Genomic DNA, 26,174 nt, shown 5'->3' with positions numbered 1-26,174 from the left:
CTGGGCGGCCAGGAGCAGCCCCGGGCTCGGGCTGCAGCTCCCCGACCCCGCCGGGTCCTCGGGGAGCGGGGCCGAGGCCTCAGAAAGGCACCCGTGCAGGTGCAGGGGCTGGCCGTGACCCTTCTCCTCCACGAGAGCCATCGAGCGCTTCCCCTTCGTTGCGATGACATAGGCCGTGTCTGTAGAAGTGTGCCAACCGTGCTGCATAAAGACTTGCAAAACATGCTTGCAGGTCTCACACGGTACCCTTCAGGCAGAAAGCTGAAGAGCCTTCCACTCCAGGCAACCGAAACTTCGAAAGAGAAAACCCCTCAATATGAAAAAAATACCCTTTTCTGTTTGTTTTACGAAGTTCTGGAAGTGATTGATGGAATGCTGCTTTAACTTAATAGAAAAACCCCGATATTCTTCTTTTTTTTTCTTTTGTAGGAGTAAATTGCATTCATGTGTGTCTCGACTTTAAGCCCTCAGTTAAGAAGACGCAGTATCAAAGAGATCAGTAACTGAAAGTTAGCACACCAGCTCAGGTGGAGGACTGAACGCTGAGAAAGGAGCTCTGGTTCTGACTGTAACTGGCTCTGCAACCTAAAAAAAATAATTACACATAACGTACTTTAAAAAGAAACTTTAAAGCCTTTCTGGGTATTACAGGTGCCCCCGAGTTCTCCTAATATTGGTGGATTTAGTCATCTTGGTTTTATAATTTTAAGTTATTTATTCACATGTGAATATATCAATTATATAAAAGTTATATGAGAGGAAGCTGTGGTAAAAATACCCAAAATGCTGATAAAATATTTGCTGCTGCTCCCTGACGTAGTAGTCCTAAAATTGCTGTTTGTAAGAAAAACATAAAAGAGTTGGAACTTTGAGTTTACTCTTTCTATGACCAAAAAAAAAAAGTTTGATGTCTGTCTATAACTTATCTGCTTCATTTCCTTCAGTAATAATGGAACATTGTTGCAAGTATTGCATGGATGCTGCGAAGCACCATGAAGAACGTGTCTACAAAATCCATAAATAATAGTATTAGAAATACAAATGGGCAATAAACCAAAAGTAAACATGGCAAAAAGATTATCTCCAGCTCTGACTGATTAGCCAAGGGAGACCTTGAGCTGTAATTAGGCCTGCTGGTAAAAGGAAGTGAAAAGTTTCAGTAGGCAGTCAATTTGATTGAAATGCAATATAATGTGGCACAAATGCAACTGTACTTTGTAGTCAGAGGTTTTACTTCATGAGGCATGGAAACTGGGTTGTTAGCCCCTTTTTTACAGCATCAGTAAGTTCACTCTCAATTGCTGTTGTTTGACATTAGAACCTATGGTGAAATGGAGATGTGACATTAGGAAAATGTAGAGAGCGACCTAAATAATTAAGATGGGGTGATTTCTATATGAAATAAAGCTACCTAAAGCTAATAAAGCTTCCTAAAACGTGCAGCAGAGCATATTTACCATTAGTTGTTAAATTTAAGGGTTTCTTAACGACAGAGAGAAACTTTTTCCAGTGCTGGCAACAACAGAAACCCAGCAGTGATGCATATTTATAGCGTGCTGATCACTGGGGGATATTGAGGCACATGTAAAGGGATTCTTCTTTGCTTGATCATAGAGAGACTATTTCAGTATTTCAAGTTTGCAAAGCATTCTTGTATCAACTAAAAAGATCCTGGCTACTTGCTTCTCATAGTCAATTTGCAGTCTCAGGGGGCTGAGAGCAATAAGAACCATGTAGCTCTGCAGAAATTCCACTGAGAGCTTGTCACTTCATGTTTCAAAAACTTGGCCTATAAACTTTATGAAATAGTAAAATGTGTTTATACAGAGCTTGGCAAGCTGTTGGATAAAATGCTTGCTTAGGAAAAAAAAAAAATGGTTGCATTGCTTAGATCTCAGTGAATGGCCTGGGCATAAAAGCAGTTTTTAAACAAAGTAGCAATGTAGTTTGGCTTTTTCAGCCTAGAATGCAGTATCACTGGGCGTGTTTCTAGTGAGCCAATTGATTTCTGTGAAAGTTATGAAAGACTTTGTTCAAACCTGACTGCCTATTAAAAAAAAAAAAGTTGGTCTGACATTTACATGTACTGAATGAGCGTATTTTTTTTTTAAAGATGTTGAGCACCTGCAGCTTCCATTTACTTCAGAAGTGTTTGTGTGGTCTGACAAGGTCTGGAGTATTACCTTTGTTATGTGTTTAGCTAAATTAGGCACTTGGGTTTGCAAAACTTTCAGTGATATCTTTGTAGTCCAGTAGGGCTGGAAAACAGGTTTCTGTATAAGCTGTCCCATGGTTTATTTCAGTGGACACTGAAATCACTGGAGGGGGAACAGTGATATACAGATAAACCTTGGGATGGCAATTCAGCTGCCGACGTTAAGTGTTTAGCTCTTGATGTAGCTGGAAAATCTGCTGTTATTTTTCTGTGTGCGTAGTACCTCAAATACGTCATGCTGACTCCTGCTAACGCTTCTTTGGACACTGGTTCACATTTGTCCAGTAAAACAAAGAATGCAATTTTTCCAGTCATGGCTAGGAAAGTATGATTAGTTTCACATCTCACCTCTCCTCGTTACATTCCTTGCTGGTACTTTGATTACGGTTTAAGCCGCCATGGTGTGTTTAGTTATTCGACTTCATGTACCTCTATCAGAGGCAATTTTTAGGATGAAGTGTGGATTGGAATTTCTGTTTTTTTGTTGTATGTGTCTGAATTATTTCCCTTTACTCTTCGGGAAAGATCAGTCTGTAAGTTCAGGCCACTGCAGAGTATTTCTGTTCCTTCATCCGAATGTCTGCTCACCTGCAGGAGGATGTTTGCACAAGCAAGCAAGCTGATAAGGTACCGCTGCTGGTTAGTCAGGGACACGCCAGGAATAATGGGATTCAGGATCCAAGCGAGAAACAGGCCGCTCTGTTCTTAGTTCTGCAGTAGCAGATGTAACGCTTGTAAAACCCAAAGCTGGTCCTGAGTGCTCCATGTGAATAAAACCTTTCTAGTACTGCCGCTCCTGCTTGCCTTTAAGCAAACAACTGAGCTGTCGGCTTTCCCTCGTGCTGTGGCTGCGTTATTGTTCTTTGGCTCACTACCTGGGTTTGGGCAACAGCGGTTATTAAAATACAATTACGAATGATATATTTTTTTCCTAAATAACAATGCATATAATATTTTTAATCCTCATGTTTCAAAATGCCTTTTAGAAAGCATGTAAGTGCAGGGAATGACAGCAATGACCACCCTGCCATTTAATGCTTGGCAAGTATATACAGTTTGGCACTGCCCGGTGCTCTGCTGCAGTAATAAAATCACTCTTGATTAATACAATGTATCTGCTGAACGAAGAGCACTGATTTATGTGCTGATAGAGTAATGCACTTTTTAAAAGGAAAGTTGCAACTTGTAAGTTGTCAGATTGCACTGTTATTAATATACTGAAGTTTCAAAGAAGAATTGGTATAAAACAGGCTCCACTTTAACTGCCTAGTACAGAATTCCCTTCTGGAAACTGGGGAACAGTGACGCGGATTCAAAAACATCATTGTAAATTACAGGCATAGGAGGGGGGAAATGAATAAATTCACCCTTCCTCCCCCATTTTTGAGTATTGTAGACTTGTAACTAAAGGGGAGCCTGTTCTCTTCTGTGTGTTGTTGGTGTGTAGAAGCGTGAACGTGAAGTCCTTAAAGCTGATCTGAAGTGCTCACAGCATCCAAGTCTGCCCAAGGTCAGGTGAACTTCAGGGAAAGGGCATGGGAAGCGAAAGGAAGGGGAAGTCCGTAGCCAGAGCAGGTGTTTAATCTAACCTAGGAATGCTGGTTTTGGTGCCAGCCAAGGAACCTTCACTTTCACTTATTTATTTATATTATGAATCTTATTTGCTTGAAGCAGAAGTGAAAAATATTGATAAAGAGAGAGGAGGAACGCTGCAAGGCACAGCTGCCTTGGAAAAACAGCCTTTCTCCTGCTGCGACTCACCGTGGCTTCAGCGAACAAAGTTGGGTTGTTCAGAGGTTGCCTCTGGTCACACTTACGGCTGAGATCACTGCGGTGGCAGAAAGCCTTCGATGTAGAACAGGCAGAGGCAGTCTGTTTATTCTGTTAAATCAATATTAGTATAGCAATAATTTGTGTACAGTTCTCCCCATATTGCTATTCTTCAGCATTTAAATTGCTGAAGTAATAGAGCACAACTGTGTCAGGAAATGAAATTCGCACCAGAGTTGACTTAAGTGCTGCAAATGAACAGTGCTGGGGGTAAAAATCCCAGGGAACCGAGAGCTTGGATACTGCAGTTACGTTTACTGTTGAGAGAGGCAGCTCCTTGATGTGGCAAGCATTATACTCTCCTGGATGTGAAACTAGAGAGTTATGTAGCAGTGCAAGTAAGTGCTTGTAACATGTTTGAAAGTCTGTGATGTGTTATTTACTTAATTTTCAGTTTCTCTGTTTGACAGCGTCTTGAACTTAAGTGAGTCGAATTGTCAGTGGTGGTTGCTGTTTTTAGTACAGTCCTGTGGCAGGCTCCGTCACAGCAATATTGACCCCAGTCAGAAGACGACGGATCCTGAACAGTTGCCTTTCTCTGCAGCAACATCTCTACCTGTGATGATACGTGAGAAGCAGTGTTTTGCTCCTTACTTTCATCATTTGTACCTCCCCTTGATGAAACTTGCCATCTTGGGGAAGATTGAATAGCTAAAGGTGTTCATGCCTTGCTATGATCTCTCCTTGCTAAGGAAGCCTAAATACGAGGCTTACATGCAAATCCTGACAACACTTTATAGCAGTAAGCGCTGTTAACATGTGTGAGAAGAAACCGAATTAAAACAAACTTGTCTAACTAGTTGTCTGCAATGCCTTCTCCCCTGAAGTAGGAAGAGCTCATTAGTATTTCATAATTGAGCCACGCTGAGAGCTGGCAGTCCAGCTATGCTGGTGGCTCTGCTTCCTGCCCAGGAGGACAGTGTGAGTGGTGATGAGTAATTTTTAGTGCTTCCCACAGGCCCTCACGTATGGTCTCCCCCATAGCGAGTTTGTCCTTTCTTCTGCTGCCCTCTGAGCACAGAGATGAGCCGTGTGGCCTGTGGCCTGCCAGAATGCAAACAGCATTCAGCCGGTGTTTCATTTTCTGCTAGGGCAAGTGCAGAGGCATTGGGGTGGTGGTAGGAGATTGAGGAAGAAATGAGCTGAGTGTGGGTGATGAGAAGCAGAAGAGGTTGAGTTTGAGAGAGAAGCAGATGAAGATTTTTGCCAAGCTTGCAGAGGAGGACTCGTGCATAAGGTAGCCCAGAATAAGCTATGAAGGAAAATATCTCAAGATTTAGCTTTTTTCTTTTTTTTTTTTTAAAAGAAGTTTCCTGTTACAGGGAGAGAGGGTTAAGAGTTTTCTAATAACACTACAGGAAAAGGCAGTGAGAGCAGAGGAGGGAGAAGAGATTGCTTTTGGCACCCCACTTGGAAAAAGGTGCAAAGCAAGATAGAAAAGGGGTTAAATATTTCTCACATGAACTACCTCACCTAGAAATTTAACATGTAGGTGTATTTCTGGGTCATCCTATCTAATCTGTTGTTTTGTAGGTAGAATTGTTTCTTTCATAAACTTACCTTCAAGATTATCACATCATGCATGATTTAAGAAAAAAAAAATTGCTGAGATTGAGAATGCCTCATGTTTAGTTGCACATGTAATCAGAATTTCTGTGAGGTGGTCTAACCAAATTTCATTAGAGACTCATTTAGTGACGTAACGTTTTCCTATGCCTTTTGAAAATATCTCCTGAAAGAGCATTTGCCTCTCCTGCGGCCTTAATCAAACTTGTGACTTGTACAGATGCTGTCTGTCTGACCCAAATCTTTCTCCTCTCTTTTAAACTCACGAGTTCTATGTTGCAAAATAAGTTTATATTTACATATGCTTACTGCTGCTTGAAGTATAGTTCAGGATATCGTACAGTCCATGTGTATGATACAGGAAAGGATCTTTAGGAGAAGTGATTTTCAGCTCTTGCCTTTGACTTTCAAAGATGTGTTGTTTCTTGAGCTTGTTTCGTAGTATTCAAGAACTGACACAGGCTGCATTTTTTTTTGTTTCTTTTGCGAGGTATCAGAACTTAAAAAAAAAAAAAAAAAAAAAAAATTTGTTTCAACAACAGTGTGTTTGCCTGAAGGAATGCTGAAGCTGGTCCAGGGCAACTGCTTTTGGATTAAATTGCCTAGCTCAGCATGTCACTTTAGGAAATGAAGAACAATTTCTACTTGTATAGCAGAGACAAAACCTTTACTGTTTTGGCTTGACTTATGAGTGAATGTATCTAAATAATTTAGGTTTATAAAAGACCTCCCTGCTCTGGGGACTTTGTTTATATGGATCACTTGACTATAAGATATATGACTGGCAGATAAAAATGGTAGTTGTGAGGGTATTAGAAATAATGACTCTTCTGAGCTTCAGTTATCTCAGTAGATTCAAGAACAAATAAACTACAGAAAAGGAAACATTTTAAATCAAAATTAGTTGTTATTAACAAAATCCTGCGATAGCCTTTAAATCAATGGATACTTCTATGTCTGAATTTTTCATTAATGTTTCCTTAGGCTTTTCTGTGGGAGTGCAAGTCTGGTTTAGCAGTATTTTCTTAGAGGATTTATGAAATATTAGTGTACCTGATAAGGATGAAAGGAGTGTTGTTGAGGTTGTGTAAACTGATCTTTGCAGAATGGGTGTCTTATTTCATGTTTATTTTTTGAACTGGAAAGTAGAAGTACCTTTTCTTACCGTGAGAAAGACTGATGGAGCAGAGGTTACTGGAACAGGTGATCTCTGAAGGACATTGTTTCTGTTTACTTCTGTCTTTGGGATTAGGAGTTTTTTAATGAATATTTTAGGTTGAGGCTTTTGCATAACCTCTTGTTTCTCCCTCAGTTGTCATCTGTTTTCCACAGAGTTTATGGATTTCAACAGTTCTGGGGTCATGCATTGTGTAGATGAAGCCACACAGAGGTCAGGCTTTCCGATAGGCAAAGCAGCAGCTATAGCTCCCTGTGCATGCTAGCAGTGTTGGATTTCTCACTTACAGGTAGGGGATCTGCTGTAAATAAGAGCACAGGTATGAACTGTGGACAGCCTTAGACAATATGAATTTAAACATATGTTCTCATAAACCGGGCCTCGTGTACAGTAAGGTTATTTTGTCGATTGCCATTCCCTGCTGACTGAAGTGGAAGATGCTATTGATTTCCTTATACAGTCAAGTGAAAATGAATGTTATAGGCAATTGATTGGGAGGCAGAAGCTAGATCTTCCAGAACGGAAACGACATCAGAGGTAAAGTAGGACACTCTGATGTTTTGAAGCAATATATCTGTTTTCCTCATGCATTAATTGCAGAAAGAGTCAGTTGTCTCTGTGTGGCCAGAAAAGGTTTTCTGCCTCTTCTGTCCCCCCCTTTCTTTCCCTGTCCTTACCGGAGTGCTCAGAGCACCCAGACTGGTAGCGCTGGGACTGCTCTGACCACGAGTGCCCTTGACTCTCCTGTGGCTTTGCTGTCTCACGGGACCCCTGTGCCTGAAGAGATCTGATGATACAAAGGCCGCTCATGCGTGAAGTTCTGGCAGCGTCAGATGAGCTGTTTGACTCTGAAGCAGATTCTTTTAGAAGAGGAGCCTCTTGTCTTGTGGTTCATGAATTCTGCAAATTCAAAGGCATTTAGAGAAAATTCTCACCAGTATTAATGCTTCCATGGATTACCACAGCTTCATGATAAGATTTAGCACCTTGCTCACTCAGAATTGGCTGTGTTCAGTGCCGTTGGTGCAGCAGTGGGTTTCAGCCTGTGTCTTCGAGTGCTTCTGTTCCTGAAACAGACTTCCTGTGTGAGTTGTTGCCATGTTCTCAAGGACGTTGCAGACTTCAAAGTTAGCTTTGTGTTCATTCCTTTGATTAAAACCAGTCACTGCAGAGGATAACCAGTTGTTTCTTGGCCCAGTTCTGTCATGCTCCAAATGAGAAACAGAGATAGATGAACTACCAAATTTAATTTGAACTTCAGTTCACATCAGAAAGGACCATTACCAGTTGAATGCCATTTATTCTACCTTTAGCATGGGTTCAGTGGTAGGGAGAAAATGTTGGTGTAAAACTTGATCCAAGCTGCCCTTAAAGGCTACTGAAAGAGCTCAAGAGAAGCCTGTTTTCACTATGGAATCATAGAATCATTAAGGTTGGAAAAGGCCTCCAAGATCATCTGGTCCAACCATCCCCCTACTACCACTATTACCCACTAAACCATGTCCCTAAGCACCTTTCCTTAAACACCCTTAGGGAGGGTGACCCCACCACCTTCCTGGGCAACCCATTCCAATGTCTGACTACACTTTCTGAGAAGAAACTTCTAATTTCCAACCTGAACCTCCCCTGGAGCAACTTGAGGCTGTTCCCTCTGGTCTTATCACTGGTTATCTGTGAGAAGAGGCTGACCCACAGCTTCCTTTCAGGTACCTCTAGAGAGCAGTAAGGTCTCCCCTGAGGTTCCTCTTCTCCAGGCTAAACAACCCCAGTTCCTTCAGCCGCTCCCCATAGGACTTGTGTTCCAAGCCCTTCACCAGCTTCGTAGCCCTTCTCTGGACATGTTCCAGGGCCTCGATGTCCTTCTTGTACTGAGGGGCCCAAAACTGAACACAGTACTCAAGGTGCGGCCTCACCAGAGCAGAGTACAGGGGGATGATCACCTCCCTGGTCCTGCTGGCCGCACTATTCCTGATACAAGCCAGGATGCCATTGGCTTTCTTGGCCACCTGGGCACACTGCCAGCTCATGTTCAGGCAAGCACTAGTCAGCACCCCCAGATCTTTTTCACAGCTTTCAAGCCACTCTGTCCCAGGCCTGTAGTGTTGCCTGTAGCGTTGTTGTGGCCAAAGTGCAGGACCCGGCACTTAGCCGTGTTGAACCTCCTCCCATCAGCCCATCGACCCAACCTGTCCAGGTCCCCCTGCAGGGCCTTCCTACCCTCTTGCAGATCGACACTTTACCCCAACTTGGTGTCATCTGCAAACTTACTGAGGGTGCCCTCAATTCCCTCATCCAAGTTATCAATAAAGATATTAAAGAGAATGGGCACCAACACTGACCCCTGGGGAATGCCACTTGTGACTGGTCGCCAGCTGGACTTAACTCTGTTCACTGCCACTCTCTGGACCTGGCCATCCAGCTAGTTTTTAACCCAAAAGAGTGCATGCACAGGCTTAAAGTTCACAGGAAGCGGCACCTGACTGGGGTTCCTTGGGAACAGATAAGATGAGTGCTGACTCAAGACTTTGTTAATTGCTGGGAAGTAGCAGGACGCTCTTAGTGGCTGGAATAAGACATTTGTAGCTGTGTGGAGTTCTGATTTCCTCTCTGCTCCAACCTCAGGCAAAATGGAGATGCTTCATAAACATTGTGTCTTGCTTCTTGCTAATGATTTGGACTGTAGATTTTGGACATAAAGGCTAGTTTATTAACTAACTTAGTTTATTAACTAAGAATTACATTCACTCTGTGTGAACTTTCATGTAGCTTTAGTAAAGAGAGTTGAAGACTTCATGTGTTCAATCTGTTGAGCTGAAACATCTGAGAAAAAGAAGAGCAGAAGTGTGACAGATCTCTGATAAATCTGCGCTTTCTACATGCTTTAGAGGAGACACTGTGTCATGAACCAGGAAAGGAAAACTAAATAAGTCAGTTTTTAGGCTGTTGTCTAAGTCTTACATTGAGTCAATAATTTCTTCCTGCTCTGGGTGAAACTAATGCATCATACTAATTTAGAAATTTAGAAAAAAAAAAATGTTTCAAACTGAGGTTCTTGCTGAAGAGACTTAAAACAAATGCAGGCTTCATAGTGTTTGTTGTTTTAATAGCAATTTCCCACCTATCCAAATTGCAGTATTTAACCAGATATGCACTACAGAGGAAGAGACATGGTGTGCAGTGAGCTGAGCTGTGTATTTACAGTATGGTTTTACTCTGAGGTTTTAGGACTTTTAAAATTACTGAAAAACAGATGGCTAATGTTATTGACATTTGTGGTTAGTCACAAACATGCTCCTTAAAAGTGATTTTATGAAACAAAAGGCAGATTTCTTTTTGGCATAGTCTAAAGGACCCTGTATCTGTGTCCTTGATACATAATTCACTGATAAATAAAAGCTCGTTTTCTCCTTATTTCAGTGTGTTTTTATTTTTTTTCTTCTTGCTGCTGCTGCTTATTTCAAGGTAACAAATGCTCAAATATGGATCCTTAAAATCCAACAAATAATCAGTAGCCTTTCCAGAAAGGAGGTGTTTCCTAAAGCTGTTAATTAGCCGTAATCGAACCTGTAAATAAGGTCAGGTACAGTTCCATCCCCTGCTTTAATACAACAAAGGCTGGAAGAAGTTACCTGGAGTGACAGAATAATTTTACAACTTTGCAAGTTGAATGTGAACACTTTGGTTTTCACATTTATAAACAAGCTGTCGAGTCTGCTTATGCCAGTCTGTTATAAAATAAACCTACTCGCATGAGCTTGATGGTTCTCAACCACTCATTGGAGCCAGTCTGGTTCTAGCAGTGGCACAAGCCCTGTAGCTGGTTGAGGTCTCTGGGTCTTCTCCAGGGGCTTTTGAGTGGCAGTGGCTGAAGTGCTCTTTTTCCTTATGCTTTGTTATGTAAAGGCTTAGCTGTGGCTGATATGTTTTCCAGTTCTCTGTTGTTAGAGAGATCTTGAACATCTGTCAGTGGCTGTGAAAGTGTCTCTAACTGTTGTTAACAGTTAGACGGTATCTGTGCTATAAAGATTTGCTTTTAATTTTCTGAATTGGGAACTGCTGGAAAAAGGAAGTGGATCTGGTTAGGTCAAGTCTAATGGTGCTGCAACAGTCCTAGTCTTATGTTAATGTTAAGAGACCTCTATTCCCCACTCCCAGTCTGATCAAATTAATATGGGGGGAAATGGAGTATTTTTTTAAGACGTACAGAGTGTTAGCAGTGCTCAGATTCACTCTTTTGTCTTTTCCAATCAGCTGTCTTCTCATACATAAAGAGTGTCTATCATAGGTATTGTGAAGATCACTTCTTTTTTAATGGTTACTTTGCATATTTTGTGAGGTTCTGTGGAAGGGCAGAGTATAAGGGTGTCATGTTTAAAGGCAAGTACCCCAGCATCACTTTAAGAACTTGCCTTCTTTTTTAACGCACAGATCTCCTCCTGAGTTCATAGACTGGTTTGCAGAGGAATAAATAGACAGAAGAGCAGCCGTATCAGTAGTGGTTTTTAAAGGTACACCTGAGGATATTCTATAGATAACAGAACAAAATCAGGGTATAGTTCAACTTCTGATAGGGTAGTGTGATAACACTGAGTGTCTATTCATAGCCTGATGCCAGTGGTACTTGTAACATGAGCTCTTTTACATCGCTGGGATGTGTCAGATTTTCCAGCAGGCTAAGCTCTGTGAGATTGTTCTCCTGTGTGTTTCTTATAATGTATGTGATGGAAGTCTTTTTTATTATTTTTAAGGCTAATTGTTGTAAGCAGTTTGCTCCATGTTTGAACATCTCTTGCAATGTCTTTACTTAGCCATGTAGTTGCAGAGGAGATGCAAACTCAGCTTCAATGATTTTTTTTCTTTCCTTAGTCCTCCAAGATTCATGCTACTGAGATGCTTCAGTATACATTGGAGTGCAAACTGAGTTCTATTTGGTGATGTTGACTTTTTTTTTTAAAGGCAAATCTGTATTGGTTGCTTTTCAACCCCAAGATTTTTGGTCTGATCTTGCAACAATTACATGCAAAAGGCACAAATTGTTCAGGTCTGCTAGTGAAAACCAAGAGGCAGCATTTGGTTAATAAGGCTCTAAACCATAGCAAAGATTTGCTTAAAAAAAAAAGTTCATTAGTATAACAATGCTAATACTAATGAGACATTAACTCCTGTTCTAGAGGTAGAAATAGTTTCTCTAATTCTAGGGGTGTAATAGTATATTTTCTGTTGCAACCCTTTTTGGTCTTGACTTCAGTTAAGTCTGCATATCATTTTCCATTTCACTGATAGCAACTTTTAAAGAAAATCCCCTAAAATGGTTTGTCATATTTTGTCTGTCACCTTTGAGCATGTGTTTGTAATTGCTGTTTTATTTTTTCATAGCCCTCTGGAAAAATGAATGCACCATTTCTTGTGTTTTTTTCACCTTGTTTCTGTGTAATTCCTAGTGTCACAGTGTTTTATGAAAGGCTTTGAAGAATGCAGCTTCCTACAGCCATCTTTTGAAGGTAGAAAATTTAGGACTTGTTCGACACCACACTCCAACCACTGGCATGTAGTTTCAGAGAGTATATCCTGGAAGGGATGAACCTCACCGTCTTGCAGGCAGTGTGGATGGCACCAGCAGAGGAGTGTATGTGGTAGTCGTGCCTGCAGGCTGGACATCAGGACTCTGAAATGGTGCTGGGCTTGCGTAGCTGCTGCCTGCTAGGGAAATTGGCTTTCTATCCATCTGTGAAGAGGAAAAGCCAGGCCCAGGTTCAAGCGCGCAAAGGGATGCGTGTTTGCTGTATCCATATGAATGGTCCTTTCATGTGCGCTACACATTTGTCCTCCTTTCCTGTGCCCAACGCACTTGTCTTCCTGGAAGGATCAGAACATCTTTTCCAGTCAATTCTGGACCTTTTCACTTTTCCTGCTGCTAATACCTTCTCAAAGGGCTGTGGCCACATGCTCTGTATCTGCGAGCAGCTTGTGCCCGTTAGCCAGTGCCGAATGGGATCCCTTTAGTGGCTTTGCTCCTGGAAAGCTTCGTGAGCCAAATACCATGGAGGGATTTTTCACTTAATTTCTAGGTGCTCTTCAGTGTCATGGTTTTGTCATTGCTTAAGGGAAAAAAAGTTTGTAACTCTTGTTGGGGATCTCTGGCTGACTGCTGAACTTCTTGCTGAGTTGCACAATTAAACAGTGATTAGAGTCTAACTGGCTGTCTGTGGGAGTGTGGTGCTTCTGCAGCACTCTGCTTCAAGGACACTGGGCTGTGTAGTGTTCCCGGTCTTTGCCCTATTAAGGCACAATTATGTGCGCCACAAAAATGTGATTATTCCATTAGCATTGCTTACAAGGGTGACTTGTTATTTTGTTAGTGTTTCCTAGCTAGGTCTTGGAATGTTTATTGTGTACTTTATTTGTTTAAGGCATTGCACACTTTATTTTCTATTTTCAATGCTCTGCTCTTAATTGAGAAAATTAGTATATGGTATAATGTTAATATCTGTATTAACTGGTATAATAGTCACAGTTGTAGCTTAAGTGTGATTATAGGCTTCCAGGCCAGTTCTTTGATGTGCCTAATTAATTATGGATTTGGTATGTTAAATATTTTTTTTGAATTCAAGAGGGACCATCATTAGAAGTTTAAAAATTTGAATAATATGGATAAAAGAATAGCTTGAACCATGTGCTATTTTCAGATCCTCCATTTTTTTCCGTATGGTCTTGGACAAGTTGTTTCTAGTCTTCCGTTGGTTTGTTTCTTGTTGTGTTATAAGTCATCCGAACTGTACACTTCTAAACTGATTTTTTTTAAAAGTATGTGGAAAAGGAAAAGTGAAAGTGTTACCTAGGAGGTAACATTTTTTATTTTCTGCATTAAATGTTGTAACTGGACATTGAGCCAGCTGAGTACATTTTTGTGGGGAAAGGACAGAATTTTCCTTTGCACTGTACAAATTAAAATGTTAACGTTAAGGTTAAGGACTTACAGAATGGGATCTTTATTGGTGATGGAGGAAAGCTTAAGCTGAAAGACCAAGTTGCAGCCTTACACCGATATGGGTTTTTCTCAGAGAGATGTTCTGAACGATTGCTGGTAGGCTTTGAGGGATCCTTGTGCTTGGTAATGTGGAATACATGGTCGGGAAGTTTTGAGGAGTAACTCATCATCAGTCTTTTTTTTTTTGTAAGAAGTTATTTCCTGTTAAAGTAGTATGAATTGTAATGCTTCTGAGCCTAGAAACACCGTTCATTTTAATTTCTACTCCTAGTTTTGGATAAGGGAAGTGAGAGCTTGGAGAGAAGCCATTCTGTAAGTCACATTCCTCTGCATCTGTTATGAAAACTTTTAATAAAAAATCAAGTTGCAGCCTCTTAAAGGGACAGATTTCCTTTCTATTTGCATTCTGCTGTGTTTTCCCTCAGACCTGAGAGCACATTGCCACCTTTGTGCTGGGGTGGCTGTCTAAGTGAACCCTCTTGGTCCAGCTTTGCCATGCACCCTTCTCCCCTGCCCTCAGGCACAGATGGGCAGAGCAGGACCTCCTGGCATGCTGGCCAGCTTCTAGGACGCTGGTAGTGTGGACCCGAGGGTAGTATCTTCGCACAGGGACCTTGCTTCTGCTTGGCTGCCCCCATCATGGTGCCTTCTGCCTCTTCCCAGACCTGTGGAGCTCATTGTTCTGCTTTGTTTTCTAAACTGGATCCTGCTTGCTACACTCTTGAATAAAAAATGCACTGATGTAGCATCTGTCAGAGAAGAATTTATGAAAATGAAAACTGTATTGTTCCATATGAGTTCTTGAAATATGTTTCAGGTTCACTGGAGCTTTTCTGTATATTCAACATTAAGTAGAAATAATTCCCTCTGCCCACGGTGTTTCTTAAGATCACAGGTCTCGAGGGAGTTGAACAGTATACTTGCATATCACTGCGTTTTACATTATTTATGGAACTCTTACAGCAGAGAAATAGCTAATAAAGTACCTATTTTTTCTTTGGCTGTTTAAGACCATTTTATTGAGTGAACAGAATTGTGTATTTCATCAGATTGCATTGACTGACTCAGTGTCGATGATTTAAATATATTCCTTTCTCAAATTATCTTGAGGTTACTCTTAAATGAGAAATATTGTTAAAGTACCAGTTGGTGGAGATCTTTTGGAAAGTGCTTTAAGCAGCCATTATGTTTGCTTAATAAGAACCTTTAACTTTGGAAACATATTCATATAACCTTGCTTCTCTGCCAAAACTAGTAAATGATATTGATATACTTAAAGGAGGCTATGATTTGAAATTGTTGGTAAAATACAAACAGATGTTTTGTGAGACCTAGAATATGGTATTTTTGGAGTTCTTTGTACTTGATGCCCATTTATTTTAGGTGTTTTAATTATCCCCATTTTTGCTCACTGTTCACAAAACCCGATGTCCTAGAAGCATGTTGTTTGCTGCTTAGTGATACTGTCTTCTTAACCCACATGTTTTATGGTGATGGGTTGTTTTTTTAAGCATCTTTCATCATTTCTCATTTGTATCTTAAAATCCGACGTAGAATGGTTGGTGTTAGATTGTGACAGACTTGCAGTGGTGTTAAGCAATTCTGCTGAGTGCAGCGTATGCCAAACAGCTTACCCATTTTCTGCAGCGTCCTTCAGTCTGCCCAAGCCTGGGTGACTGAATTTAATGCTTGCCTTGCAGAGCTAGGTCAGTGCAGTTGTATCCGTGTGGTGGTGTGCCTGCTTAAGGAGATGTGCTGAAGGAAGGGCGCGCTTCACTTTTGTAGTGACCATTTTGTACTGGGACTTCAGCTGGTAAGCGCAGGATCATTCTGTACTGTGTAGTGTGAGCGTGACTCTAGTTTAAGACCTGTGAGCAATTTTAAATGTCTGGAGTTGGTTTTGGTTCTGCAGACAACACAATTTTGTCTTCATAGTTTCAGTATGTGATCCAAATAATGAAGTTAATACTTTGCACTTTATGTAAATCTCTATCTGCATAGGTAGAACCCTCTATGAGAGGGGATGAGCATTTATTATTCACTTTTTAAAATTTAATGAAATCTAAATTTCTAAAAGATAAAATACGAATTTATCACCTGTAAAGGCACAGATTTCTTGGTTCTGTATCTGTGTCTTGATCCAAGTTCTTGTAAATGACTAATTCACGAAAATAAAGGGCTGCTTTATGGGGAGCAAAGATGGAATCTGATTTATCATGTCAGTAGATCCTGGTGAGGAGTCCTGCTTAGGAAGGAGGCTCTTCCATTTCTGAAATTGTTCCTAAAAGGGTCCTTGGTGAGCAGCTCCTACAGATTATCTTTGTTAATGCAGTGTGTGGTCTAATCTTAGTAATGGTAACTTCTTAAACTCTTTTTTTCCCCTCAGTGCAGAATCTGAAGTTATATGTTCAAAATAGTGTGTTATAAAGCATTTAATTTATTTAGCATAAAGGAACAAAAGCTTCTTTTAGAAGGGAAGGGTCTAATCTTGCTATATTCATTTGTCATATGTGTTGCTAAGATTTGCATCTAAGTGTCCGAATAAGTGAATATTTCTGATGTAGTTGCAAGGCATGATGTAAGCTGCTGTCCTTTGTATTTCTCCACAGATCAGTGCAGAATGAGAACGTATTTCTTCCTTTTGGCAGTTCTAGAATCATTTAGGTCACCTTAAAGTAACCCATTTCTTTCTTTTCAGCTGCAGAAGGACCTTTGTTTCTCCAGGCCTATCAGTAGAGAGAGGCCTGTTGGAGCCTGTAGCCTAACATGCTTAGTCTTGCTTGCTTTGGGAGCACTGTTGCACCAAATCCCAAACACAACGAAATGCCCAGCTTGAAATAAAGCAGATGGTAACTCCATTACAACTGATTTTTCTGTTTTTAATTTGGAGGGGATATCTTTTCAAACATAGCAAATGATTTCCAAAGATTTCACGTAGGTGCTTGTTTGAGAGAGGAGTAACAACTGTTTTTGAGCTAGGGTGAAATAACAGAGCCCAGGTTTTCCAGTTGGAACAGCTGCTGGATGACTCATCTTCAGAGGTGGATTTACCTTTTTGCAAAACTTGCAGTGCACCGACTTAATTTGTAGTCAGAATAAGATTGGAATTTTTCTTGCTGAATTTTCATGTCAAAAAATGTAGTGTGAAACAGGAAAAATGGGAGCTAACCACAATCTTAGCTATAGATATGTCTTTTGGATTTAATTGCTACTGAAAATTGTTGGTAAAAATGATAATCGGTAGTTACGAACATGTGTAGGTGGTTTTAATTTCTGGTCAGTCCCATCCCTTCCCTACATCACTCCGCTCATACTGAGTTTCAGAGATGGGGTTTCTGGAGGAGGCTGGAGCTGGGCAGGACCTGGACCTGGAGGTGGAAGCAAGACGAACTGAAACCAGGGCAGCAAAATGAAACGGTGTGGGACCAGAAAAGGGGGAAACTTGAGTCAACCAGAGATGCTGTAGGGAATTTGGATGGGGGATTGTGGACTACTGAGTGGTCCAGAAGTTGTAGTCGGAGGGCCTGTGTAAGCGTGTCAGCACTGTGGGTAATGCTGCTTATCAACGCCCATCGCTTCCAGCTGAATCCTACCCAACCTTACCATGGGCATTAAGGTGATTATGTTGTGTCACAAGGGCTTTGAGGTACTCCTCATGTTCTTGTTCTGGTTGTCTTCCCTGACAGCCAGAAATTACTTCCGACTATGTTTATTTAAAAGGATAATACCGTGTTCAGGCAGAGCAGTTTCACATACTGTGTAGGGGTCCGTAGTAGTGAGTGCTTGACAGGAGTCCTGTACTTGTGGCTGGCAGACACAGGCTTGCCCGCTGAAATTCATGTTCTTTCAATGTATAATTACTTATAAAATGCTGTTATGTTTTTAAATTAAAAGTCAATTGATGCTGGCTCATACAATCAAGTAAGTTCCTTGTAGTTTCAAGGTACTTCCAGGGGAGTCTTTCGGGCATGGGATGCGACTGTGGTGCTTTTTCATGATAGAGAGAATTTGAAAATTTCAGGAAAAGTGTCCATCAAAATACCCTATAGATGTATTTTCCATTAACAGGATAGTTTAGAGAGAAGTGGAAATAGGTTAACAAAGCTTATTTACACAGGAGTTTTTGTTTGTATTTTTTGAAGTTTCTGTTAAAAAGGAAACCTGCTTTTAATACCTAAGTGTAATTTATACATAAAAACAGATTGGCTTTTCAGCTTCTTGATCTAGACCAAATCAAAATAAACCATCATACTTGTATTGATTGGTGTAATATAAATCAGAGCTAAAAATATTCTCCTCTCTTTCTTTCTCTCTTTTTTTGTACAGAAAAGATGAAAAGGAGTATGCACTGAAGCAAATTGAAGGTACAGGGATATCCATGTCGGCCTGTAGAGAGATTGCAGTAAGTGTGCATAAATGAAAGTATTTTTACTGACATTATTATTCAACAGATATTTTCTTTTCTCTACACCAGATAACAGAAAGGTTATGTAAATGTTTTCCTTGAAGTATGCAAGCATGAAAGTTACTCAAACATGCGCTTTTCATAAAATGCTTTGTAAATATTACAAATTTTTTTGGGTGTGGAATGAGGTGTTCTTGCTAGTTTAATGGTAATGCCTCTTTCTGGGTATTGTTTTGTTTTATATGCTTGTATGTGTTGAGGGAAATAAATGAGAGTCTTTTAATGAAGATTTATTTTAAACCCAGATGTTTTTAAAATAACTTGTAGGAAAAAGATTCTGAAAGATTACAACTGCCATTACCAGTCAGCTTGCTAACAGTGTATTTTATTTCAGACTAATGGTAGCTTACTCTTGTTTGGTACCTGATGAGTTTGTTCCCCTCATTCTCTATGTGCTTTGTTAAGTACAGAGAACTTTGATAGCAAAATAAAAACAGCTTTAATCGTGTTTTTATTGCATGTATCTTAAGAGGAAAAAATGGATTCACTTCTGAGCACAGTAGTGTCCATGTATATATACGTGTGTGTGTATATATATATTTAAAGTCCTTCCAAGGAGGTAAGAACCAGGTATTTTTATATGAAGAGAGAATTTAAATCTATTTAAATGTTTAAATGCTTATTCTATGACTGAAAATGTACATTATTGTCAAAGTGCTGAGTCACTTAGTAAAATTTTGTAATGCAAGAATTTTTTGCATTGCAAAAGAAGTGCATTTTCTTGATTAAATATTTACCTTGTTTGAATGCTGTCACTATGCTGAGGGCTGTTGAAATGTAACACAAGATTTGTGCCCAAAGCTTTTATGATCTGTTAGTGTTGCATAGAAATACAGTATTCAGGTGTGCAATGCATGGTGAAGCATTAGGAACTTGTGATGTTCATGAACCGAACAGAACAGTGTGTTGTGTTTAGTGTAGTGCACGTGGCAGTGCTTTATCAAGAGACTTGGCAGATAATAGTACTATCTTTTCAAAGTGCTTGTCACTAGAAGGTCAAGGTCACTCCTGGATTTGAGAGGTGGCTCCGTTGCTGTCAGTTAATTTATACAGAGTCTATTCAATCACCTTTTTGGTAATATTTCTACCTTTGGAGGGAATAGGAAGTCCTTTAACATTAAGACTAGATCATATTCTTTTTATTTCAAAGTGTGTTTTGACAGCAGTGGAGTATTTTTCAGTTTCTTTGTCTCCATAGTAGTATAATTTAAAACAGACAAAAAACTAAATCACAGAATGGTTTGGGTTGGAAAGGACCTTAAAGATCAACTAATTCCAACCTCCTGCAATGGGCAGGGACACCTCCCACTAGGCAGGTTGCTCAAAGCCACATCCAGCCTGGTCTCAAGACAAGAATCAATGTGTGGAATATAGCCCACAGGAGACTTTTCTGTTGTCATGATAGCACTGTGGTATGGAGATGGTTCTGTCATACTTGGAAGCAACATCGTGAGGAAATAGTGTCAAATTATTTTGTACTCTTACAGTACATCTGCATTTCATTCTTGATTATTTATTTATTTTTTAAAAAATTGATTGTGTTTTGTACAAAAGGCTCAATAAAACCTGGGAAATATAACTACTCCGTAAATCGTTTAAATCCTCTGAATAGTTCCTCCTTTAATTTTCCCATGGATTCTATTTTACTCTTCTCCAAACTTCAGGGTAAAACTATAACTTGAGATAATGTAGCAAATCACTGCTTGCCTCAGTGAATTTTCAGGCTAGTCAAATATTGGAAATATGTAAAGGGTAACGGTGAAATAGTTGAAAAAGAACCACAATCTTATATTTTTTCCTTACAAAAACAAGCAGGATCAAGTGTATTTTCCACAAAGAGAAGCAGACTTATGATTAATGCATTAATAGTTAATCTTGTCCTTAAAAGCATAAGCAGGTAGCAAAACAGGTAGTGTTTACTGATTAAATGAAGATTATAAGCCAGGAAAGAGGCCACGTTTAAAATGTGGGTAGTTCTTTTGATGTCTATCTTAACATGCCCCCCCAATTCTCACATGGAAGAAACATCCATGTACTTGGTTCTGTGTGTGCTCAGAATATTTCAGTAGTTCTACAACCTGAAGATATAGCCAATGTGCTTGAGAAATAAATTGCCGAACTGAAAGGCATTCAGTGTTGTGGTCCAAGCCTGGTTTGTGTATGGTCTTGCCTACATACTCACAATAAGATCTACTGGTTATCTTTCCCTAACATAAAAGGCAGACTACTCATCTCTTCTGGCGTTACGGATCAAACTGATCTGTCTTTGCTTCATACTTTGGAAAACATAAAGCTTCCTTTGCCGTTATTACTATTGGTTTTTCACAGAAGAAGGCGTATGTCAGTGATAACATCAGACAGGCAGTGGTTCCCGGGGCGAGTGATGATTACTTTCTTTCGACTGTGGGGTGATACCTGCCGAAGCAGGAATCCATATTGCAGCCAATTCTGTTGTGCTAGAATGTGAAAATGCTAGAGGACAGTCCTATATGGTAAAGAATTGTATCTTAAAAAACCAACACACACAAACAAACCCAAAAAGTTAGTTTATTCTCTGTAACTGGAGTCTACTGTGAAGATAACTGAAATGCCAACTGTTTGTGTGTTCTTGTCAGACAGTTTATTGCTGGGCTTAAGCATAAATACTTTTGAAAAGTAAAGCTGGAAAATATGAATGAGAGTTAGTGGCTGAGTCACTCAGAATTTGTGGTTTTCTGTTGCTTTTCACATGAGGGATTGCAGAAACCAAAGGCTGAATGTAGTAGAGGATTCTCAGTGCTCAGAAGATCTCAGAAAGGTTCAAGTCTTGAACAACTTGGGGAGCTACAGTATTATTGTTATTGGCTTATTTAGATGAGGTGGTGGAGTTTAGGATCCTAGAAGTGAGCCCAGCAAGAAGCAGGATCACAGCCTTCATTACTGAACTGGATGCTGGGACAGAGTGCACCCTCAACAGGTTTGTAGGTGATACGAAGTGGAGGAGTGGCAGATAGACCGGAGCGTTGTGCTGCTGTTGAGGGGACCTTGCTGGGCTGGAAAAATGAACTGGTAGCAATCTCATGAAGAGAAATGCAACGTCCCATATCAGAGGTGGACTAACTCCAGGTACCCGTACATGCTGGGAGCTGACTGGCTGGAAGACAGCTGTGCGTGGAAGGCCTCGGTGGACAGCAAAGTGACCATGGGCCAGCCATACACCCTCAGGGCGAAGGTGGTCAACAGCATCCTAGGCTGCATTAGGCAGAGCGTTGCCAGCAGTGCTGGGAAAAGTGGTCCTTCCCCTTTGTGCAGCACTGGTGAGGCCATGCCTGGGCTCTCCAGTGCAAGAGAGACATGGAGCAACTGGGGAGTCCAGTGCAGGACTGTAAAGATGATTAAAGGACTGGAGCATCTTTCATATGAGGAGAGGCTGGGAGAGCTGGGACTGGAGACTGGAGAAGTTTTTTTTTTTTTTTTAAATCAATGTCTGTAGATACCTGGAGGGAGGGTGCACAGAAGTGAGGGTCAGGCGCTTTTCAGTGACATGACAAAAGGCAACAGGCACAGATTAAAGCACATGACATTCCATGTGAACGCTTAAGCATGTTGTTGTTGTTGTTGACTTTTTTATTGCAAGGGTGGCTGAGCATTGGTACACATTGCCCAGAGAGGTTGTGGAGTCTTCACCTGTGGAGATGATCAAAACGTGACACAACTTGGGCAATCTGCTCTACCTGACCTTGGTTGAGCAGGGGGGTTAGACCAGATCTTAAGAGGTCCCTGCCAACCTGAAACTTTCTGTGATTCTGTAAAACAATTTTCTAGTATTTCTCTCCATTTATTAGGAATTGAGCCACGCCTTTAAGATGTATTTCTAATAAGCAGATAAATATTTTGCACTAACAAAATAGAATGATTATACACTACTTTGCAGTAAAATACAATGAAGAAACATTTATTTGATAAGTTCCAGTAAAAGATACAGGTACCTTTGGTCTCCTGATTCTATCCTGAGTTGCTGTTTCTGACTGGTCACTGAAATTAGGTATCTTATGCAAAGTTCATGGAAGTTTTTTTGAAAGGTCTGAACTTTATCCCCCCCTTTTTTTTCCTGATCTGTTTCTCACCAAAGCACACACTTAATCTAATATTTAAAGCAGTTCCCTGGTATGAGTTAAACATATTTTCAAAAAAGGCAGTGAGAAATCAGAAGTAAGTTCAGCTTTCCTCTGGAAAGCAGTCAATGTTTTTAGTGTGTTCTGGTTGTTGTTCTACCGAGACAGTACTGCATATAGTAGTAAAACTGTCCTGGAAACCAATGAGTGTTTGTAAATCACTTGTACCACAGTGTGTACAGTCTTACTCTGAAATTCAACTTTCCCCTTTTGGATTAAGAAGAAGGTTTTTTTTAAAAGATTTTTTTTACAAGTCCAATTTTTCCCCCTAATGCATAGCCTGTAGACAAAGGTGACAACTAATAAGGGTTTCTTTTCCCACAAACCAATGACTTGGATTAGGTGCTAGGAGGTTGGCTGTCAGCTCCTGGTTCTGTCCAGCTTTCCCTCCCACCATTGATACCGAGAATTTACCCTCTTCCGGGGATAAATGATCAACACTAGCCATCTTTTCTGTAAATAGTGGTCTTCATTCTAAGCTTCATTTTGGATTTTTGTTTCAGCACTTTTTTTTATAGCTCAGTAGCCTTTTTTCGTGGGCAGGGGGGATGAGGCCATTACAGACAGTTGAAACGGGAGAAGCGGAGCCATGAAACAGCAGCATTTTTCTCCTAGCCTTGCTCACGAGTGCTCTGAATTGTTGCAGTTCTGCCCCGTGCGAGTTTGGGGTCTGGGATGTGTAACCCGTTCAGCCGCCACATCCTGTGCCTGTGTGCGCCGGCTGTTAGTGAGGCTGCTCCTCCTGGGAGACCTTGACGTGGTGCCAGCGCGCTGTGGGACGCTGGTGGGAGCATTAGCTGGCCTTTGTGTTCAGGCTTGCATTTACGGGTACAGGCTAAAATAATTCAGGCCGATGTTAAATGAGTTACTGAAAGCTCATTCAAACAATTTAGCCTGCACAAATTATTCTCAGGCCTTTTGCCTCTTGATGCAAAGTATATTACAAAGTGCTAGAGGGTACAGATATTTTGGGCTCCTCAGTTTCCAGGGGTGGGCAATGTTTTAGAAGCCTGGCTGGTTAAATGATGGTTTTCTAATCTTTGTGTTCAAATCTCTTGAGTGAGGCTCTGTCCCCTCAATATTTGTATTCTTATTTTCTTCCTCCCTGCTGTCCCTGGCTTTCCCTAGGATGTAGGCAGCTCTTCTGGGGCTGCTTCTCGCTCCTCTCGGCTTTTGGGGTCTGTGGTGTCATGGTGCTGAGGCTGAGCCAAGGAGGTACAGATAGACTTGATGCCTTCGTGTCTTTGCTGTGTGCTTCCAGCAGTGCTGCTGGCAGCTCAGTGCATGGTGCTCAAGGTCGTGCCTTGCTGAGAGCACTGGGAAAGCCTCTGCACGTCGCTTGCAAGCTGCTCTCACCTCGCAGGCTGGAAACCATGCGCTCAAATGAGCTAAGCATTAGGCTACTTAATTTGAGACCCTGGTTCGGGCTGGCCTAATAACCTTTTGACCTGTCTCTGTATCTCTTAGGGATGTAGAGGAGGTCAGCTGTACAGGAGTAATGATAACTTTTTGGTATCAATAAACCACTCCGAAGATGCGTAGCACCATTGACTCCTTGCAAGTACAGTTACATAGAATTTCATAATTGACACAAGTCCTTAGATTTGGTTATGTTACACTTTCATCGACTTTAAATATCACAGCAGCTTGCAGTATTTGCTGTTATGTAGACAAATAAGTTTTTAACCTTGGCCTTTAGCTTTGTTTAAGACAACTGTAGGTAAAACAAGGTGTTTAAAAAAAAGCGTCTCTGTCAGTACATTTGCTGTAGGAGATTCCTTTTGAATGTCAGAACTGCTTTCCCTTAGCCAATATAATATGAACATGTAAAATATTTGGCAGTATAAAATCTCACCATAAATTCTCTACTACCTAATTAGAAAAGATTGTTACATTTCTGTTTGTGGAAATTTTGAAACTCTGCTCCCTCTTTCAATAGCTGGAGGTAGTGAAATAAGTGTAAGGCGTGTGCTGTTTTTTTTTTTTTAAAGGATTTTTTTATTAGAAAATTAGGGCATGTGTTGGCTAGAGGTATCTGCCTATCATGATTTTATAAGTATGAATCAGCTGGAAGGGAGGTTTTGGTTCAGCTACATGACAACTCATGTTTTGCATGCCATAGGATGAATAAGAGCTCTCTGAATTACATGCCCTAATCTTGTATAATCTGTGTAATTTAAATGCTTTTTGTGTAAGGGAGTACATAAATTCCTGCTTTGGTTATTCTTCAAAAGGGTTCTGCGGACATTTTGTGTCCTCTTCTATTTTATCTGAAAGAAAAATTAACTTCATAAAATAGAAAAAATACACAGGTAATAAATCTGCTGAATAAAAAGATTTTTATTTTAATCAATTAAGTTGACTTTTATCAGCACATAAAAGCACCGAAACATTTATGAAAATAGGTTTTGCAGGCCCGAAGTACAATATTTTGTCATTTATGACAAAAGTAGAGTGTCATCTGAAGAACCCGGTCAGCTCCATTATCTAACTACAACCACCTCCTTCAGCAGTTTAACAAAAAGGGCATGCAGAGGGGAAAGAAAGAGAAGCATTGCTTTCAGTACCCAGTTGCTTTCTAGCTACCGTATTTGAAACTTTTCACACAAGTTATTTTCATTTTCTTGAAACTGTATCTCTGTGCTCAGAGCAGGAAACCGCTATCAACAAATCTGTGGCAAGCTTCTTAAGAAGAAAGCTTTCCCCCCATTCCAATGCAGAGAAGAAGCTTCTCTATGAATTCGGTACTTGACATCATTTAGGATATCATCCAAATTCCCAGTGAAGTTGAGTGGGGGAATTTGATGTTTAATGTTGTTGCAACTCGGTTGTTTTGACTTTTAATTTGGTATTGACTTGCTATCCTGAGTACTTTCTGAAGCACCCAAAGTGATGGTGACTTCGACAGAAATGAACAAAAAGAGCAAATCCAAGCCTCTTTAAGTTAAGCTGTAGGCAGCAACTCACTGAAAGGAAACAGCTGCTTTATCACTCAGATAAAGAAGAAGAGTCGCAGATAACATAGAAAAAACCTTCTAAATACTTATTTGCCAAACTCAAATATTCCTTGCAAGATTGTGTGTGTGTACAAAAATATCTGTATATGTTTTAATGCTTCAGATGGTACATTTAAAAAATCCTGTTTTGTGAATTTGTCCTCTATCTTTTTTCTCTTCTGTATGTTTTTCGTTACATATTATCCTTTTGTTCTTCCATTTATTCTTTCTCTGTAGTCAAGCAAAATTAGTTTATAAGTTTTCAGTTAATTCTGTGTAGCGTTGTAAAATTGCTTGCTTGATATCTTGACTTCCGTAACTTTACAAGTCTTTCTTTAACTTAACATCGTGTGTGGTTGTTTTTGATGCCTCAGACTGAAAGGTGATTGCATGGGTTTTCAAATGATGGATTCTTTTTAAGGCAGGACTCTTCTGTATTCAGTTACTCTGCCTGCTTCTTGCAGCAACAGGCTCACGTTTTCTTGTTCAGCCTTTCACAGCTAATGTAGTAGTAGACGCTCTTCTTGTTGCCCTTGATGTTTCTTGCAAGTGTCAATTCTAAATGAGCTTTGACTTTCCTGGTGTGATCCCTCCTTGCATGGGTGATGCTTTGAAATTATTCCTTTGTAGCCCATTCCTGTTTCCAGCCCTGTCTCTATACTGCCCATTGGTGCTCTGACAATTAGCTTAGCCAAGCCAGACTTCTGATATTTGTATTTCTGAGTAGACCTGCCAGTTTTCCAGAGCTCCTTTGCTCTTCAGAGCCTGCCTCCCATGGCCACC

The 26,174-nt window shown here is 40.5% G+C and overlaps 1 protein-coding gene across 1 annotated transcript in view; it reads left to right on the top strand.

Annotated features, from left to right (window-relative positions):
• Positions 1-26,174, top strand: part of CDK19 (cyclin dependent kinase 19) — a 126,741-nt gene that overhangs the window by 426 nt on the left and 100,141 nt on the right. The window contains 1 exon segment of the mRNA XM_040553089.1: positions 18,103-18,178. Coding sequence (XP_040409023.1) covers positions 18,103-18,178 — 76 coding nt within the window.

This window comes from Cygnus olor, chromosome 3 (genome assembly GCF_009769625.2).
Source record: "Cygnus olor isolate bCygOlo1 chromosome 3, bCygOlo1.pri.v2, whole genome shotgun sequence".
Taxonomy (NCBI): domain Eukaryota; kingdom Metazoa; phylum Chordata; class Aves; order Anseriformes; family Anatidae; genus Cygnus; species Cygnus olor.
This window is presented reverse-complemented; position numbering and strand designations above follow the sequence as displayed.